Source organism: Leptonotus elevatus, chromosome 11 (genome assembly GCF_054856555.1).
Source record: "Leptonotus elevatus isolate MCC_2025b chromosome 11, RoL_Lele_1.0, whole genome shotgun sequence".
Taxonomy (NCBI): domain Eukaryota; kingdom Metazoa; phylum Chordata; class Actinopteri; order Syngnathiformes; family Syngnathidae; genus Leptonotus; species Leptonotus elevatus.
This window is the reverse complement of record NC_141249.1, coordinates 1,756,223-1,775,763: the sequence shown is the minus strand read 5'-3', so window position 1 is coordinate 1,775,763 and position 19,541 is coordinate 1,756,223. Positions and strand designations below refer to the sequence as shown.

Genomic DNA, 19,541 nt, shown 5'->3' with positions numbered 1-19,541 from the left:
ATCTGTGTATGGCTGATACATAAGTGTACCTGTGTTGCACATGCTGTTTGTCTGTGTCTGCATTCTGGTGTCATGTCTCGTGGGGGAGAAGGGACTCATAGGCAGCTCGTGTGCTAATTCGGCTGGCGGTTTAGTTTCTTGTTTCTGGCATCGGCCGCGGCCAACAAGGTACTACTAGCCGGTTGTGTGAAGACAAATAAAAAAAGGGAGATTACCAACAACGTTTGCTGGCAGCATTCTTGTGAGACATCACAGTATTGTTTGCAACTTCAGCGTCTTTCCAGTCAATAATTTATATAAACAGAAGAGCCACATGTTTCCAATACTTTCAAGAATACGTTTGAAATAAAGACTTAATTTTTAGTTGCTTGATTTGATGTATTATGAGGAACAAATGAATTTGAGCTTTATTGTGTATTTGAACTACAGTATCATGGCTTAAAATATTACTAGATAATAAATTCCTTGCAAGCAACTGGACTATATCACCGTATAAAATTAGATTATCTGTGCAAGCAATTTATTCAGAATTGCTCAATCATTGTCTTATCATTATCTTTCTATCATTCTATCAGTTGAATTCATCTTTGCTGGTCTGTAAACAGTGGCCTCTTGCCAGAGGAGTTTCTGTCTGCTCGTGCTCATACAGGCCTGCGCGACTCATGCACGAGCATCACGGAGGCTGAATTTACACTTAAGTCCAAAGGTGGCAGTCTTGTGTAAAAAATATTCAAACTTCATTAAATCAGCCTTATAGCAATGGTCGTTGTAAACTACGGGGGTTGTAAACTAGCATTTGCTAAACTCTGTATGCGCAACATCAGCTGCTAGCTCTGCTTAGTGTCTATGTCTGATTGCATTGACCCTGTTAAATAAACTAATAAAATGAAAATTAAAATTGTTATTACAAAAACGGCCATCAGGTGGCAGTAGAGTATAAGAGACCAACCAGGGTTGCTGTAAAATGGAAACAGATAGAAATGTACTTTTTTTCCTAATGTAAAAAGATACTTTAATCTTTCTCTTGATAGATTCCATGTTTTTATAGCAATAGAACACAATATTCTGTGGGCTTTGCAAAATCTGTCAAAATACAGTAAAGCAGCCGGGAGCGAAGGAGGTAGCTTCAGTGAAAATGGCTGGGAGTGAATGAGTTAATATGGGAGTACTTGTAGCAGGCAACAAAACACACAAATCAACATTCAGGATAGCTAACAAACAGAATCACTCCGGAACATTGTATCTTTTATGCTTGTTTTCTCCTTAATTCTACTTCCCTCTTTTATGTCCGCTTTTGGACATTTGCCTCTTTCATGTATTTTTCTTTTATGTCTGCTTATATAAACAAATGATCTGTGTGCAAAATAAAATGACAGTTACTTTCCAGCTCTTGACACGTTCATTCCGTGTCCTTACACTATTACAGCTCTAACAGTAATTTACCTCGCATGATATAGCGTCCATCCATCCCCCAAAAGATCACGATCAATGATCGAGATCATTCCATTTTGTTCACTCATATGCCTCTTTTGCTGACTGGTAGGACCATGTTGGAGACTTGGCGGCTCAGATAAACGTGGAAAAATCAGAAGAATATGTGATTGAATGTCTTGGAACACTTGCAAATCTGACCATTCCTGACCTGGACTGGGCACTAGTTCTGAAAGAGTACAACTTGGTGCCATATCTGAAAGACAGACTTAAACCAGGTATGATTACGTTCCATTTTCACAGCATATAGCAAGTGTTCTTAAAGTTTTTGTCCTCAAGGCCATTTTTTCTTGCACAAATCTACATTAAAATATTTCATTTTATTTTTGGGAATGCTTATGTTGTTTCTAACCTTTATTATTATTTCAGGCATTTTTTATTCTCCACACTCTTTTGCCATGCAAAAACTCCCACATAATGCATCCGATTTACACCGTTCAAATTTAAACTTGCTTCAAAAATTCCGCATATCATCTGATTCCACATTTCTTAAGTTTTTGCACAATTTAACGTTAAATATAAAGTTTTCCCCATTCGTTTTCAATGGGAAAGACTGAACTGGCGCACATGAATGCAGCAGTGTACGTACAACGACGTACTGATGTCACCCACTCACGTTCATTTACTCTAAATATGTAATTATATTAAATAAATAAATAAACGTATCGAGGGTGAAGCCTCGCACTTTAGCATGCTTTGGTGCAGTGTGGTGAGCCACCACTGGTGGGTGGACATTTCGGTGTTGATTCCGAGCGGTGGCTGGGATGTCCCCCGCAATCGTCTCGCCATATGCGGAGAGCATGGCTGTGTCGCCGGCCTCTGCCGACACCCATAGGTCTGTCTTCACCACCGAATCGAATCATGCTGTAAACTGCATGGCTTTACCATCATTACGTTACAAGTGCTGTCTCGTGATTAATCAAATTTTTTCAGTTCATCGCACATTTAATTTAATTGTAAAAAAAAATCCCTTGATTTTTTTTCTGTCCCATTATTATCGAATTTTAATATCGTTAACATGAATATGAGGATTTTTTTTTTTTATGCATTTTTTTTCATGCATTTTTTTTCAGCCCCTCAACAGCCCTTTCCAAGGGATCAAAATTGGGGCAATGTAAACACACACACACACATTGGTGTTGTTCTGATAGATGCCGTATATTTATTAAGAAAACCTATGCAGGGTCTATACAATAAATTAGGCCCACCTGCAGTGCTCCAACACAGCCTCGAGCCTCTTCAGTTTCTCTAGCTCAACAGCCATTGGCATGGCGGCAATGGGTGTGTGCAGGACCAGCGTGGCTCTCAGGGGAGCAGCATTCCGCAAGACGCACTTGACCATTTCCAGAGTACCATTCCAGTTTGGTTGGCACTTCTTGGGCAAGTGACTCCTTCTCGTTGTGGGCGACTTGTTGTTGCTCAAGCTCCACTTGGTTTGCTGGATTGTGCTTAACTCTTTGACCGCCATAAACGTTATAAAATGTTTAGTAAAAACCTACGGAAGGGCGCCGAGGACGTTAAAAGACGTTCACTATGTTTTTTTTTTTTTTTTTGGGAAACGGGTGGAGGAAAGCCTTGGGCAGCTGTGCTGAAAGTATCAAGCAGATCTAGTTAGTATAATGACTCGTTTTGGCCCCTAGATGGCAGCGATGACTCTCTTTGCACAAGGTTGGATGGGCCGCCCACCGTGGGCGTCAGTAGAAGACGTGAGGCGGAGCTAGAGTGTTGAGGGGACAATGGCTGATGAAGCCACAATGGCGACCGGTTGCAAGCAGCTCACGCTTGAGCATTTTTTTCAAAGACGGAAAGCATCGATCAATACTAAAAAGCGCATTGATGTCGACGATGATGATGACTCCGAGCTTGACGCCAAAGTTGGAAGCCTTGACGCGACCGTTATGATCACGTAGTAAGCCTCACCGGCTAAGCGCGGCTAGCGCTGCTAAGGCCGGAAAACGCGCACAATAACCGACCGGGTACTTCTACACAATCGGACATTCGATCGGGCGATGGAGAGTTGGCATCGACCAATGCAGATTGATGATGATGATGATGGTGAATCCCGAGGTTGACGCCACAGTTGGACGCCACAGTTGGACGCGGCCTTTATTCTCACGTCATAAAGCATCACCGGCTAGCTCTGCTAACGCCGGAGCTTTCACATGCAGACATTTTGTCGGACAATGAAGAGTACCCCGAGTCCAATGCATATTCATCGGAGGAGCGGGTACAGTCTGATCACGGAGAAGACACTGGTTCTGGACTACGATGCCACCATGAATGGAGTGGATAAGATGTATCAGAACATCTACCACTCTGTATAGCAACTGAAGGACATGAGGAAGCCAGACGTAACACCACCGTAACGTAACCGTAGCATGATCCTGATATTAGACTTGATGGCAACACACACTGCAGTATATACTTGCTATTCCCCGGAAAAAACGGCCTGCAAGAAAGTGGAGCTTTTGCACGCGAAGAGGCAATCTGTTGTGCAAATGCGGTTGCGTCTCCTTGCACGCAGGGGAGAAAAAACAAAAAGAAAAACTCGTTGAAACATCCACATATTTGTAAATAGCACCACAGTTGCACACATTTGTAAATAGTTTGCCAAATTGTTGTCAAATTGTTACACTGTTGAATGTAAATAAACGTATTTTGCTATCAAAAAACACTTTTTCATTCTTGGTGGTAGTGTTTTATAGAAGTAAAGCACTGTTTAGGTTTGTGGCATCATTCATGGACAAAAAGAAGTGTAAAATTCACTAGAATGCATGAAATAATATCGTTTCACTAAAAGCTTGATTTCTCCGTATTTGAGTTCAAAACAAGCGAAATCGGGTGAAACTAACCATTTTCTATTGTTGATTACTAAAGAACGGAATAAGGTAGAAACAAACTTTTTTTTTCTGATGAAAGATGAAAGTCCAATCTTTCATTTGGTAGTATATGTGTTTCCATAGTCCAAACAGAACATTTTCTGTGGACCTTGAAAGATCAGTCAAAATGCTTAAATCGGCTGGCACTGACGGCATCCCTTTTCTGAAAACGTCTGGCAGTCAAAGAGTTAAAGGTATTCCCCAACATGTTTCTGAATTTCGTCCTCTGTTGCTTCGTTGTAACTGGAGAATTAATATAATTAATAGCAATGCAGTAAAAACAGCACATTCACAAAACAGAAAGTTCTGTCAAGGTAAAATAGCAAGTCAGCACAGACAGTCTTGCAAACAAATTAAAATTGACAGAACGTGACAAAATACTGGTAGGGGCTTGCTCAAAAACTGTTGTTTTTCTTCACAATCACATTTTAACAATACCTATTTGTCTTGAATTATAGGTCATAAAAAAAAATATATATATATATATAGTCATAAAAAAAATCATTTGGGATGGATAAGCAAAAAAAATTAAAAATAAATAAAATAACAGTGGTCAGTTGGTCCTCCTGCTCTGCACAATTCTCATAGTGACGCATGCATGCGTTTATCCAAATAACAATGAACAATCTTTAGCGGCTTAGCCTATACGCCGAAAAAAACGGTATAGTGACAGATCACTGCATCGAACCGAAAAGTATACATGTGGCTATCAGAAAATATCTTAATAAAACAAAAGGAGCACCTCAAATGTGACTTAACATGAGCAGATTAATCAGCAATTAAGCTTGCGTCTTCTATTGACGCGCAGGTGGAGCTACGCAGGTGGAGTGAATTTCTGGCCACATATCGTCGAAGCCGAAACTTTCTAACTGCAAGATGAATTCTCACGGTATTTGTGAGAACTCCCGTGAATCACAATATCAATCTGGCTATTGTCAGGTTAGAACTTTCGTGAGTCCAAAAAAATAACAATAAAATATAAAATTCGTATATAGGTTTTTTATTAATAAAAAATAATTAATTAATAAAAACACAAGAAAAAATATATAAATAGGTATACACAGTAAAAAAAAAATAAAATAATTGAAAGTATCTTAACGTACATACTTATTTTTGTATGCGCAATGGTGAGTGTGAAACATCGTATCGACGTCCATATTAGGTCATATATGTTGGTTGCAGGTGTCATTGGGTAGACTTTGACTTTTAGGTACTGTGTCCCCATAAAAAAAGTCTAGTAGGGCCAGGTCTCCCTCCTAAATTGTCTTTGCACTTCAACTGCGTTTTCATACTCCCATTAGCATTTTTTTAATGAATTTCCTTTCTTCAAAGTTTAGTCTGACTTTAGTCTGACTGCCATCATTCAGTTCAGTGAGTTAATTGTGCAAAGAAAAAACAAACAATTGAGTTATCAGCTGTTAAAAGATGTGGGGCAAAAAAGTATTTGGCCAATTTCCCTTTTTCTATTGGATTTTGGCCCCCAATTAATTTTTTTACCTCACTGTATACTGTCATAGTCTGAGATTCTCAAAACACAAAATGTACTATTGTGACTGAACAATGAAAGTGTGCTGAAAATGCTGAGTCCCTTTTGGTTCTGTTTACCATTGAAATAAATAAATGCATGGGAGACGGCAGAAGCTGCATACTAACCAAGCTGTTGGTAGAAACGGGACTATTGGTGCTTTGTTTTTCCAAAAGGCTCAAGTGTACAATCAGACTAAGTCTCTGCTTTTATCTTTTGTCAGGTGCTGCTGAGGATGATTTAATTCTAGAGGTGGTCATCTTGATTGGCACTGTGTCCATGGATGACTCTTGTGCAGCCATGCTTGCCAAGTCTGGCATCATTCCTGCTCTAATTGAGCTGCTTAATGGTGAGAACCAACTCTTCTTATTTCTTACTAGGCCTCTTCAGCTTCTTTTCGGTTTAAAAAACGTTAAAAGCTAAAAATACATGATTACAGCATGCAAAATCTGTGATCCAAGATGTTTTTTCTTAAAAGGAACCCCGACTGTAGTGACAAGTTTGCTCTATATTATTTATTTGGTTGTTCCTAACATAACTGCGAGATAAATTTTTCAAAAATAATTTTTAGCTTAATACATTTTGTATAAACTTTATTTGGACGTACATTGTTATTTATGTCGCAACACATTCAGTGTGTAGTAACGTAGAATGGAGGATGGCTCTCTGCCAAGCAATGTGAAACGCCTTTAAAGAAAGCAAGGTAAGCCTCCGGAGGCTTGTTCCTAAAGGGACAATCAAAACTCTTGAATGCGTCTGGTGAATGACGAGACCACGGGGCAATCGCATGTTCAGTTTCTTTAGGAACGCTGCGAGGCTTGCCTTGTATAAAGAACGCGTTTCATATTGCTCGGCAGAGAGCCAGCCGCCATTATACATACGCACTGAATGCGTTGCGAGCTAAATACCAATTGCGGCATACGTCCAAATCAAGTTTATACAAAATGTATTAAACTGGAAATTATTTTTGAAAAATTTATCTCGTATTTATGTTAGTAACAACCAAATGGGGTAGATGCCACGGACTTCCGGGTTTCACACATCAGCACCGTTTCCGGCCACTGTTGGCCGCGTTCCAACACTCACCAAATTCACCCCCCCCCCCCCCCCCATTCACCCCCCCACCCCCAACCGCACGCTCAGCTATCTCAAATGCTTCGGACAACTGAGACAGACACACTACTTATCCTATTTAATTTTTATTGTATGTATTGTATTTATTTATACTATGTGTGTTATGGCAGAGCTATAAATCTCATTGAACTTTGTATAATGACGATGAAGGCTATTTATCTATCTACACACTCGCAGCACAAGCACTGGTACGCGGCAGCAACCGGAAACAGCGCTGATGTGTGTAACCCGGAAGTCAGAAGTCCCGCCTCCTCCGTGGCATATACCCCATAAATAATATAGAGCAAACTTGTCAGGGGACAAATTGTTTTGTACATGCCTGTTAACCCTAAACTAATCAAGTATGAAATTAAAAATCGACTTTTGAAAATGTGGTTGTCAGATAATCAACCATAAAAGTGTTGCTGCAGCTGACTCAACTGTCCTCCTGACAGTGTACACTAAATAAGCGGATACTGGCGGCATAAAAAAATGCCTTGAAAATAAAATAGATCTTGTGCTGTGCAGGGAAGAGAAATCTTGTGGCGTTTTAATCCCGCAAAATCTCGTCCCATTCTTAATAACTATGCATCTCTTTTCCACATAGCCCAACAAGAAGATGATGAGTTTGTCTGTCAAATTGTCTATGTTTTCTATCAAATGGTCTTTCACAAAGCTACCAGAGACGTCATCATCAAAGACACACGTATCCTTTTATTAATTAAAAGAAATGCTCTTCTGATAATTCTTAACAAATATAGTCTAGCATAGTTTTCCTGCTACTGACCCTTTAATGATGATGGTAAATAGCTGACTTACAGTAATTTAAACATTGTTTTTCCTTGAGTCTTGACTCGAAGAGGCCCCGACATACCTCATCGACCTGATGCATGATAGCAATGCGGAGATTCGTAAAGTTTGTGATAACACACTGGATATCATTGCTGTGAGTATTTAATGTTTTTCGAGTGATGTTTTTTAGGGCCCGAGCAGCGACCGCTGCACTCTCCCTATTGTTTTTGTAGAAATTATTTTTGAGAATGTTGTACAGTATGTGCCAGGCATTTTCTAAACTTGCTAAGCGTTAAAGCTCTTCTTCAACTGAGTGTTCAGAACAAACATTGATATTATGCACTGGGTATCTGGCTGGGGTAAAAACAGCTCTAGCGATTCCCCAAAGTCACCACAATCCCAAATGTTCCAAATGTTTTGTTGCAGCTGTTCGATGAATAGTAATGTTTTGTTGGATTTGGCTTAGGGCTGTCCCGACTAGTTGACATAGTCGACGTCACCGATGACGTAAATACGTCGGCACGCACAACATACTGTCGTAGACATAGTCGACGTTGCCGATTGCATAAATACGTCGGCATACACAACATATCGTCGTTGTCATGTGTTTTTTTCACCCCCGGCACATGTTGACGTTGAGTATCGATTGCGTAAAGATGTAGACACGTGCATGCTGTCAGTTGTAAACAAGTGCACATAGCAAAAAAGAAAGGAGAACAACTGCAGAAATTGGACGTAACATCTGTTTACTGAGGAAGTCGTAGTCAAGCGACCTGCAGTATGAAACTCAATTTCAAAATAAACCTCACATTACCAAGTACTATATGGAGATAAATGCATTGTAGCACTTTTATTTTGAAGTTGCTCCCGGAAGCGTGTCACCACGGCGTTAAGGGCTCACGTGACTCGTCCGTTCATAGTTTGTGACGGCCTAAAACTTGCGACAGACGTCAGTAACACAACTTCGTCCTGAAATCACATTCAAGCTCCAGTTAAGCGCGCTAAGACATAAATGCGCTGACATTGTATTGTACGGATCCTGTTGCCAGCGCTAAGATTCAGAGAGGAAAATAGTGTGCTGCTAAAGCACAGTTTAATTTAAAGTTTAAAAAAAGAAAAAAAAGTTGATTATCTAACAAAGGAAAACCATTTGATTGCTTATTATTATGTGCAAATGTGCTTTTTGTCTTCTGTATTTATAATTGTTCTTTAACTAAGCAAGAATATATATTTCTATCCAAATACCTGATTATTAGTGATGGTTACCGAAAACTGTACTTTTTGTGGTATTGATCGATTTGGGTCGGTACTTCTGAGCACCGATTCACGTAATTTCAAACAGTGCCATGTTTCGGTTCTGAAACACATCTTACAAAGTTGTGACTGTGTGGGAGTGGAAGAGTTTACGATTTTTCATGGCGCACTTGAACGCAACATTATACGTGCACCAGCGTACTGACGTCACCCACTCACGCAGGACTTCACGCGCTACAATACATTGTTTTGGAAACATGTGAGATTTTTGTGGCACCAAGCCAAAGAAATACAGTTTGTGAAGTATGCCGGGTGAGAGGGATGTGTTGACGGCGTCCTCGCTGTATGAGGAACCCGCGCACATCTTCCCCCACCGATCAAATCATGCTGGAAGGCACACGGCTTCACCGTGGTTAAGGTATATAGACATTGTAATTTAGATATACTACTGGTGACCATATTTAAATGAGCAAAAGATTGTGGCTAAAATTTAGCGAGCATTACAGACCACATCGGGTACATTCAAATGATTACTTTGAACCCAATTATTCTCTTCATGTCATGTCCTCTACCAACTGTCATTTTTTTAATATTTGAGTCCAACGTGGGTTCAAACTTCGAGCTCATAGCGCGGCAGGCTTTACGTTCTTGAAAAACAACTGCACAAGAAACAACAGGCAACAACAACAGACAACATAAATTATTATTAACTTTTTATATTTACTGTTGTTCATTGCACAAAACTTTGATTCACAATTTGTTTTTTTGTAATATTAACTCGTGTTTATTAATTATACTTTACAGTAATTGTAAAATGTTAAACCTTTATTTTTACTATTCCTCTCTGGCTCATTTGAATAAAATTGTATTTTATTTTTTATTTGTCAAGTTTTATATATTGAAAGGTAATTGTTAAATTTATTATTAAAAAGCATTTACTATTAAACAATATTGAACATTTACTACCACCAAAATTTATTTAATATTTTTTTTTATTAATTTAAAAAAGAGAGAGTACAAAAGTACAGAAAATTGGTACCGTAGAGTACCGGTATCGATTCCCAGGTACCGAGTATTGGAACAGTACCGGTTCATGTGAAAGATACCCATTCGTACTGATTATTCACTGGAATTTTCAGTAGGATATCTGAATACCAAAATAATTCATAGCGGCAGACCTAATAGTATTAAATTTTTGTTCGTTTTGTGGCATGCACACGGCTTCCTCCACCACGCCACCCTATCAAAGCTAGCTAGTCTGCACCCCGCAAGCCATACTGCGCATGCTGCACTCCAACTCTAAGATGGATGTGCGCTCCTCATTGAGAAGCATAAAGCGCTAATTAAGCTTATTAATGCTTATTAAGTGTAGCGCTCGCTGGCCATCCACTCCTTCTTGAGAAGTATGACGCGCTAATTAAGGCTCCACGGGAGCGCGCAAGCAAAGTGGAAGCCACGCGACAGCATTGGTATTGCCTACACATGTTTTAAATAAACACATGAAGAACACACGTATGGTTTTCAATTTTCAGTTTTAGAAATGTTTTGTAACAAGAGCAAATGTTTTTTGCGGAGAAGCAAAAGAAAAAGCAGCAATCATTCCTGCAGTGTACTCGAGGTGCGTTCAATAAACAGGCACACAGTAGGAAATCACAGTTATGCATAGAAAAAAAGCTCAGACGACTGACAGCAACAGACACAGGTTGTGACGCATTTTTGACACTTCCCTTAAAAATGAGTGGAGTGTGAATTATTTTGTTCCCAGTTTGTAGTATTTGATTACGCATTTGACTAATTAAGAGCGGAATGGAGAAGAGCAGAGACATACACGCACACTAAGCAACGTTACATTGAGTCATTGGCGTGCCACTGTATTGCCAATATTTAAAATGGATGACATCAAATGCAGTCAAATACAGTACTTCAAGAATATGGCATGCAATGTGAAAGCACATACAGTATAAACATAAATATATACAGTATGTACATAAATAAACATGTATATATCCCAATATTTTGAATTAATAATAAATTACAATAATTTGAAGTTCTTTTGTCAGTTTTAATTTTGCTGCTTTTGCTGATGTTTTAGAGTTTTACCGAGTTTAACCTTTCACGGAGAACTGGGCAGGATTGATTGAAATGCCAGGGCCCAGCCAATGGTTGGGAACTGCCTCAATGTAGTGAGCGTGGACAATTGGTGTCTGGGTGTCCCTGCCCATAGACGAGTGCAAACCAACGTTAACGAGCTTCATCTGCTCCGGGTTTGTGCATCAAGGTTTTCCTTCCCAGTAGGGGTGTGACACTCCCCAGGGGCCCTTGACGAACATAACCGTCATAGGGTTCATGGAGGCTTTTATATGGACGGACCACTTGCCAGGGGGGACCCCACCTCCACCCTGGTAGGCATGTTGAAAGCTTACAGCACCTGGTATTCCCAGGCGGTCTCCCAACCAAGTACTAACCAGGTCTGACCCTGTTTACCTTCCGAGATCGTAAGAGATCGGGCGTTCTCAGGGTAGCGTGGCCGTAAACTACCAAGCACTTCGTGAGCACCAGAACAAAACAACGCATTGTGCCATTTTATATCGTGTCAGCAAATATATTAATAAATCATACATATTGTATATATACACAATTGATGCATTTGTCTGAAAATATGCCGGGTATACAGACACATTGTACTTACGTTGTATTCGCCACTTTTCATTCTCCAGGAGTACGATGAAGAGTGGGGCAAGAAAATACAGAATGAAAAATTCCGTTGGTACAATTGCCAGTGGCTTGAAATGGTGGAGAACCGGCAGATGGATGAGACAGGAGAGCCCTTACTCTATGGGGATGATGGAGACTCCTTCATTGAGAACAGAGACATCCTAGAGAGACCTGATCTCTTATACAGTGCAGGTACTCTCCAACTCAGAAGTTTAAGTCCATTGTATGATTATATCAATGTTACTACTAGGGATGAGCGAGTACACCACTATCTGTATCTGTATCTGTTCAACCATCTAAATTATCTGTATCTGTATTCGGAGGGGGCGTGACCTAAACCGGAAGTGGGCGTGGTTTGATCGGAAATAACGGGTTTACATCGGTAGTAATTTTTTTTCAATTTCACACTTAAAATAAATGGTAAAATAAAATGTAATATTGATATGGATTGATCCAAAGTTGCTATAAATTTTGTTTATTTGAAAACAGTTGACAAAATTGAGATTCAAATCAGTGCTTTTGATCACAAAAGTAAGAAGAACTATTTTTCGAACAAGTTTTTTATAAACTCAGAAAATGTATCTATGAATAAATATTTACTGAACAGTCTGAGAATTGTGATTAAGTGTTTTTGATTACAATAATAAAGGAACTATTTACAGAACAAGTTTTTTATAAATTTAGAAGAAAACATTTGAAAATAATGTTTAATACAGTACTGCTGAATACAGCACTTGCAGTAGGACAATGATGAACTAATAAGTATGTTGTGGAGGCTATGTCGATAGCTGAGTGGGAACCTTGACTCTAAATCTGGTGGTTCTAATTTCTATTTTGTCAAAACTGGCACTTCGTGGCCAGCGTGCTTGGAAAGGCAGATTAGGCAAGATGGCAGAATAAGAAGGAGGCAGGGAGCGGATTTGACACTTTATCCAAAAGTTGTTCATCAAACACTCCAACAGAATCCAAGAGTCCAATATATTCATTTGTCCACTTGTGTTTGTTTATCTTGAGGTAGCATGCCAATAATTGTTGTATTGAGGTAGAAAGCTGCTGCTGTGTATGGATTTATGGGTGTATCTATCTGGGGAGATGTTTCTGTGTGGCTGTGGGCGTTTACTGTGTATGGATGTGTGTGGTCTCTACAAATGAGAAAGAAATAAAGCTAATTGCCAACTACGCTCAAGGTATTAATGTGCTTATTAAATATACTAAACAACTAAAAATCAGGCACAACTATAAATCAGGCACATTAAATCAGGCGAGCCGGCAGATATAACATCACACCGTTAGGGCTACGCAACGCTAATGCTAGCAAACACTCGTAGGTTGCAGGACAACTTACTACACGTTAAATGGTGATTGCCATTCACCTTCACCAATACTTTTGCCTTCTTGTCCTAGAAGATTCATCCGATTGACTTCTAACTTGGGCTGTAAACTTGGGCTTTTTTTTTTTATCTACTGCGCCAAGCCCGTTTAAGGGATACAGTTGAAAATTTGTCAGAAAAGCCTTAAGATGTTGATCATTCCTCAGATCGAATATTGTGACTTTTCGGCAAAAGGTGTGGTCATTACGGTGTCGCAAAATCCAATTTTATTTCCCCCCTTCTCTCTGACAATGGGGATGGTTAGTGGCTACGTCATCATAGCCGAACACATCACTTCCGTGTCCAAACAACTCTCAATGTAATGGTGCAGTCCTGTGTCCTGTCACACGTGTTGTAATAACAGAAACAATGTCAATAAAACCATATCTATATCTTTCCACCATTTTCATCTGGACGAAAAGAAGAGGAGATGGCTGACACTGATGTGGTAAAATGAATCTCTCTAATCATAACTACATTTAAGTGCAGGCTAGCGCCAGGAGCTAGCCATAGCTTGTTAGTATTGTTGCTAAACATAATCGCAGATTTCGAGATTAAAGTAATTATTTACGAGAATAAAGGAAGAAGTTATGAGTGTAAAGTCATGTCTATGAGTGTAAAGTTATTTATAAGCATAACGTCCTTATAAATGAGAATAATTATAACATTAAATTCATTTACGAAAATAAAGTCACCATTTAGGGGAATAAACGTTTTATTTTATGATATTATATTCATAATTTACAAGATTTAAGTTATTCCCGAGAGTTAGGTTTTTAATTAGAGTAGTTTTATGTGATGAATGTAACGTTTTACTAAGATTAAAGTACACGAATAAAGTCAATACAGTATTGAATAAGTGACTACAGTATTAATGACATGATTGCTGTGAATAAACTCATTATTTAGATTAAAGATGCTATTTGCGAATATAAAGTTGCAAGACAGATTTTTAAGATTTTGAATCCAGATCTACTGCAATATCTCCTGTACTAACACAAGAAGGATTGCAGTATCTGTGCTGCCTAGAAAATCATTACATTATAATGGAGAACGCAAAAACAAATATTCAAGTATGCCCATACAGCAAGTCGGTTCTGATCTTCAATTTGTTTATGGCCACTTATTTCTTTAGGTAATGTTCGTTTAAAAAATGTAAGATCTCTGTGATCCGTGCATTGAAAAACATTGGATTTTGGATTATTGTAATTTGATTTGTGGGGATTATTTTGACTTCAAAATGTGATGAACTGTTGTTTGTGTCTGGTTTGTATTATGCTAGTAGTCACAGGCAAAAACAATCCAATACGTCATTGGTGATCGAAGCATTTGCATTGATTTGCATTGTGGAAATATCAGAAATGCCGGATGTTTGGAATTGTCAATTGCCTGTGAAAAATACCCTTCTGCCTTCTTGTAATGACAACAGTCAGTCTTAGTCTTGGTCTGTTTGGTTACAATTGGTCTATTTATTTAGTAATTGTAGCATAATACCTAGAAAGGAGAGGCTGAAAAGGGGAAAAGAAAAGGAGCTATAGCAAGCAGTCAAGGGAAGCATCTCTCTGCTCTCTTGGATGAAATCAAAGACGCATGAAGATGCCTGAGAGAGCCATGTTAACTAGGGTTTAGCACCTTTTAAATATCCCATTTTAATATTGATTTGCTCCTTAAGGTTAAATGTATTGAAACATATTTTTTAAAGTAGTTTGTACTAAATCAGCAGGCATGAAACTATTATTAGCTAAATAATTAGGTATTATTTAGTACAAACCATAACTGTAAGTTACTTTTATGCTACAAGTCTTGCAGTCTTGTTGCCCTAATAGGCTGTTATTAAAACTAGCTGTGGGGTATTATTAATTATTATTGTGTGTGTAATGTTTATTTAAAAACTTCTATTGACATTGCCGAACATCCGGGCATTTCTGATATGTCCCCTATGCAACACAATGCAAATGCTTCCTTTATACGGTGAAAACAAATGGCAGATTGTCATGCTTTTTCTAGTGACTATCATACAAACGACATCTCATCACATTTTGAAATCAAAATAATCCTCACAAATCAAATTACAACAATCCAAAGTCCAACGCTTTTCAATGAGCAGATAGATTTCGTTCACCAAATTGACGACCATCTTGACTTGTGATGTCATCTCGGAAGTAAGGTAGGCTGTCAATAAGGCATATTCCTTGTGCACAAAAGAAAGAGTATTTCATACACAAGGACAACACAAACATGTCTTCTATTTTTTCCATTATTTTTTCCAAAGCTTCTTCAGACCTGTCCTGATAAACTATTATTTGTTTTTCAATTATGGATTTTCACCATTAAAAGCCTATTTCAGAAGTGATTTCACAGAAGTGTCAAAGATGCATTAAAAAAATTTTGGTTATATAATGGAATTCAGCATTAAAACTTACATTTTACGCACAAAAATAATAATGAACAAATACAATGCTAGTGTGCCAAGTTATTTTGTGTTTTTCTTCCACCAAATCAATTAAATCCATGAAAAGTTAAAATCTGCAAATTAATAAAGGTCATACAAGGGCCAGGATTGATAAAGAGATTGGCGTAAAAATAGACATCACTAGCTGAAGCTGCACCTAAGTTAACTAACTGTAGGTACTCATTCTAACTGTAGGTACTCGTTCTAATAAAGCAATTAAAAAAAAAACATTAACATTACACAGGTACAGTAAAGTTAGCTTAACAACCAATATGTTAGCAAGATACTCCCCTCTACCTCGTATTTTCGGTGAAGCCTGTACTTTGCCTTTCAGACTTCCACCTGCCAGGACAAAAACATTTTTAACATTGTTTGAGTTGTAAGAGTTCAAACCCTTTTGACGGACCCTGGGAAGTCGGCAAAATAAAAAAAAATCCCTGTGAAAAACATTCCATTGTTTTGACATTTGCGACAGCACACGCTGAAGCAACTTAAACACGGAAGTGATGTCGTGACGTGTCACACTAGCCATCCCCATAGAGGAAGTAGACTTTAATGGTCAGTATTGTTCCTTCATACGGATACATGCATCATACACGTAGACTGATTTCAATCAATTGGAAATACAATAAGTGTCCACTTTTCAGGTGATGGATACAGGAGAATGTTGTCTTTGCTCCAATTAGAAATAATTCGACATATACATTGAATGTGTCAGGTCATAGATTTACAACTGTATGGTCCCCCTTTATTGATTATGTGAAGGAGTTGGATTTGTAATTGGCCATATTGCTGATGTGATGTCAACTGACAACTTAGACGTATTTGATGAATGTTACTATTGAGGCCTGTAACCACTAGGGATGTAACAATATCCAAACATCACGGTACGATATTATCACGATATGAAGGTCGCAATACGATAATTATCACAATATTGTGGGGAGGTTGGTGAAAAAGGTCACAATATTGTAAAAAAAAAGAAGAAGCTCATACTAAAAAAACAGCTTTTGTACATTACAGCAATGCATATAAACAAACTACAATCTATAATAAAACTTAATATTGAGGCACTTTCATACTAATGCAAACAAACGTTGAGTTCCTCCAGATATTGACTGAATTTTAAACATATAAGGGCCAAAACATGCCTTGTGAAAATTAAACTGCACTAAAAAACTAGCCACCAGAGGGTGCTAAAACTGCACAAATGGAAATCAAACTGATATTTTTAACAGATGTGCTGCTTTTAATATCGTGGCATGACGACGACGATATATTGTGGCAGTTTTAATATCCCAATATCACGATATTGCCGTTACCGTTGCATCATTAGTAATCACTGAATATTGTTTTTATTTTACATTTTCATTTATTGAGTGGATGCTCTAACTCACTGTCATCATTGTATTTTTGTTTTTCTTTTTTCTCTTGGTCCTAGGGGTGTGTGTATATGGGATTGTATGTGAAATGTCTATATGTTCGAAATTGATGAATAAAGTTTTCAAAAAAAAGAGAAAAGGATAAAAAAAAAAATCTTCAACATTTTTCACCAAGTGGGTTAACCGGATCTAACTCATATTTGCTCAGAAGAATGCTTAGGCCTTCATGATGTTACAACACGATGTTTGTGTGTTTTCATGAAACCCTGTTGCCGTGGCAACGCACTGTTAGCCAAGGAAGCAACGCTGATTTTGAGGGCTTGAACATGCTTGAAAACTAACAAAACTTGGCACACACGTCTGACCTGGCAAAATGAGCAATATATTATGGTTTATTGTGCTATTTCTAAAGTAAAAAAAAAAAAAAGGCTCACGAGCAAGGCCTATCAATTATTAGCAAAGCAGCCTGTCATATATATATATATATATATATATATATATTTTTTTTTTTACATCTGCTACACCAAGGCCATTCAACGGATCGAGTTGAACATTTGTCAGAAAAGGGTAAAGATGTACATCATGCCTTATAACAACTATTGTGACTTTTCGGCAAAGGGCGTGGCCATTACAGTGCCGAAAAGTTTGATGATTTACCGTGACAATAAAAGCTGCTGTAACTTGACCTAGATGAGCCTATAACATTTTACATATTTGATGACAGTCCAGGCTTGAAGACATGTACAAATTTATTTTCCATCGTAGTGGTAGTGCCACATACTGGCAAAAGCAAATACATGTTATTTTCTTTTATGTTTTTCACCTAGCGGATGAACCACATCAACCTCATATTTGCTCAGAGGGGTGTTTAGGCTAGTGGTGTCCAAACTCATACCTCAAGGGCCAGAGTCCTGTAGGTTGTGGATGTTTCCCTTCTCCAATGCACCCGTTTCCACTGAACAGGATCGTTGTCGGGCTTATGCAGAGATTGAATGAGCTTCAAGTGCGTTGGAGAAGGGAAACATCCAAAACCTGCAGGACCCTGGCCCTCGAGGACCGAGTTTGGACTGGTTTAGGCTTTCATGAAGTTGAAACGAACTTTGTGATTTTTCATGAGGCACTGTTGCGTGGCAACGTATTGTTTGTCATATTAATGTCATTTGGATACCACGCAGGTGCACCTAGATTAAGTGGATAATACCAACAATTATAATCAAGAGAATAGCCTGTCTAATTACAATGAGACACAGAGAGCATGAAATTTGAACTTTTAGGCAAAAATAATTATTTAATAAATGAAATAGTAGGTAAAGAAATGTGCAAAACGAACAGTACACACCTTTACACAGGAAGAAAGGAGAATAAATGTGACAAGCTCTGGCAAAGCTCTAGCAAAAGGGTTCTGCGATGATCTTATCTTGATGGTCTCGGCTTTTTGTAACCGCCTCAAAAATATATAAAATGTTTTGACTGGTATGACTTAAAAGGCAAACCTGCAATCGATAGTTATGGTCACAAAAGAAAATCCGAAATAAGTGAACTGCGAAGTAACAAGGGACCACTGTATATTAATAAATTAACAGTTAAATATTGTCTAAGTGTTGTCGTAAATAAATAAAAACCACCAAAACTATGAGGTATGTTCTCCATGAGCATGAAATTTATGTACCTTTGTCTTGAATGTTTTTCTACAGATGGGATTATCTCAACCGATGGTGCAATCAGTCCAGATTTCTACACTAACTTTAAGAACGGAGAACTAGGCCAGCCATATATGGGAAGGTACCTAACATTCTTCTGATAGTAATAGTGTTGGATACACCTTTTTGTGGCGGCCGTGGCTCAGGAGGAAGAGCAGGTCGTCCAGTAACCGGAAGGTTGGCTGTTCGATCCTGCTCTCCCAGAGTTGTTGTGTTCTTAGACAAGTCCCCAGGGCAGCTGTGTGTGAATGTGTGAGCGCATGAATAATGTATCCATTGTGAAGTGTCTGAGTGTCCAAAACAGCGCTATATAAATCTGATCCATTATTATTTTTATTATTATTAAACATTACTTATGCATACTTTTTATCTCTTTAGATGTCTGTTGGGTCCTCTGAATGTTGCAATCCCTGAATTTGGGACACCGATAATAAAAAATGGCATTAAAAAAAATGCAATCACGTTAGATACATTTAGAAAGTGAAAGTGAGATACAGATGGCAATATGTGAATATTTAAAATAATGTTGCTATGCAAGAAAATGTATTATTGTAGGTGTGCGCATCTCCTCTATTCCCTCGTGAATATTCATCCATCCATCCATCCAATATCTGAACCTCTTATCCTCACAAGGGTCGCGGGTATGCGGGAGCCTGTTGCAGCAGCTGTCTTCGGGCAGTAGGCAGATTCCACCCTGAACTAGTTCCCAGCCAATCTATGTCTGCCCAGCGAATCGCTGGGCAGACATAGACAAACAACCATTCACGCTCACCATCACACCTAAGGACAATTCAGAGTCTTCAATTAACCTACTATGCATGTTTTTGGCATGTGGGAGGAAACCAGAGTACTCGGACAAAACCCACAC

General features: G+C 38.5%; 1 protein-coding gene and 1 pseudogene across 2 annotated transcripts in view; one reads left to right on the top strand and one right to left on the bottom strand.

The window, feature by feature from the left end:
• The window catches only part of kifap3a (kinesin-associated protein 3a), a 75,103-nt gene that overhangs the window by 39,040 nt on the left and 16,522 nt on the right, over positions 1-19,541 (top strand). For both annotated transcript variants that reach the window (XM_086089594.1, XM_086089593.1), the window contains exons 14-19: positions 1,544-1,709; positions 6,119-6,244; positions 7,616-7,714; positions 7,869-7,954; positions 11,772-11,961; positions 18,668-18,755. In XM_086089594.1, coding sequence (XP_085945720.1) covers positions 1,544-1,709; positions 6,119-6,244; positions 7,616-7,714; positions 7,869-7,954; positions 11,772-11,961; positions 18,668-18,755 — 755 coding nt within the window. The remainder of the gene's footprint in view (positions 1-1,543; positions 1,710-6,118; positions 6,245-7,615; positions 7,715-7,868; positions 7,955-11,771; positions 11,962-18,667; positions 18,756-19,541) is intronic.
• On the bottom strand, positions 11,471-11,589 carry LOC147165154 (5S ribosomal RNA; annotated as a pseudogene).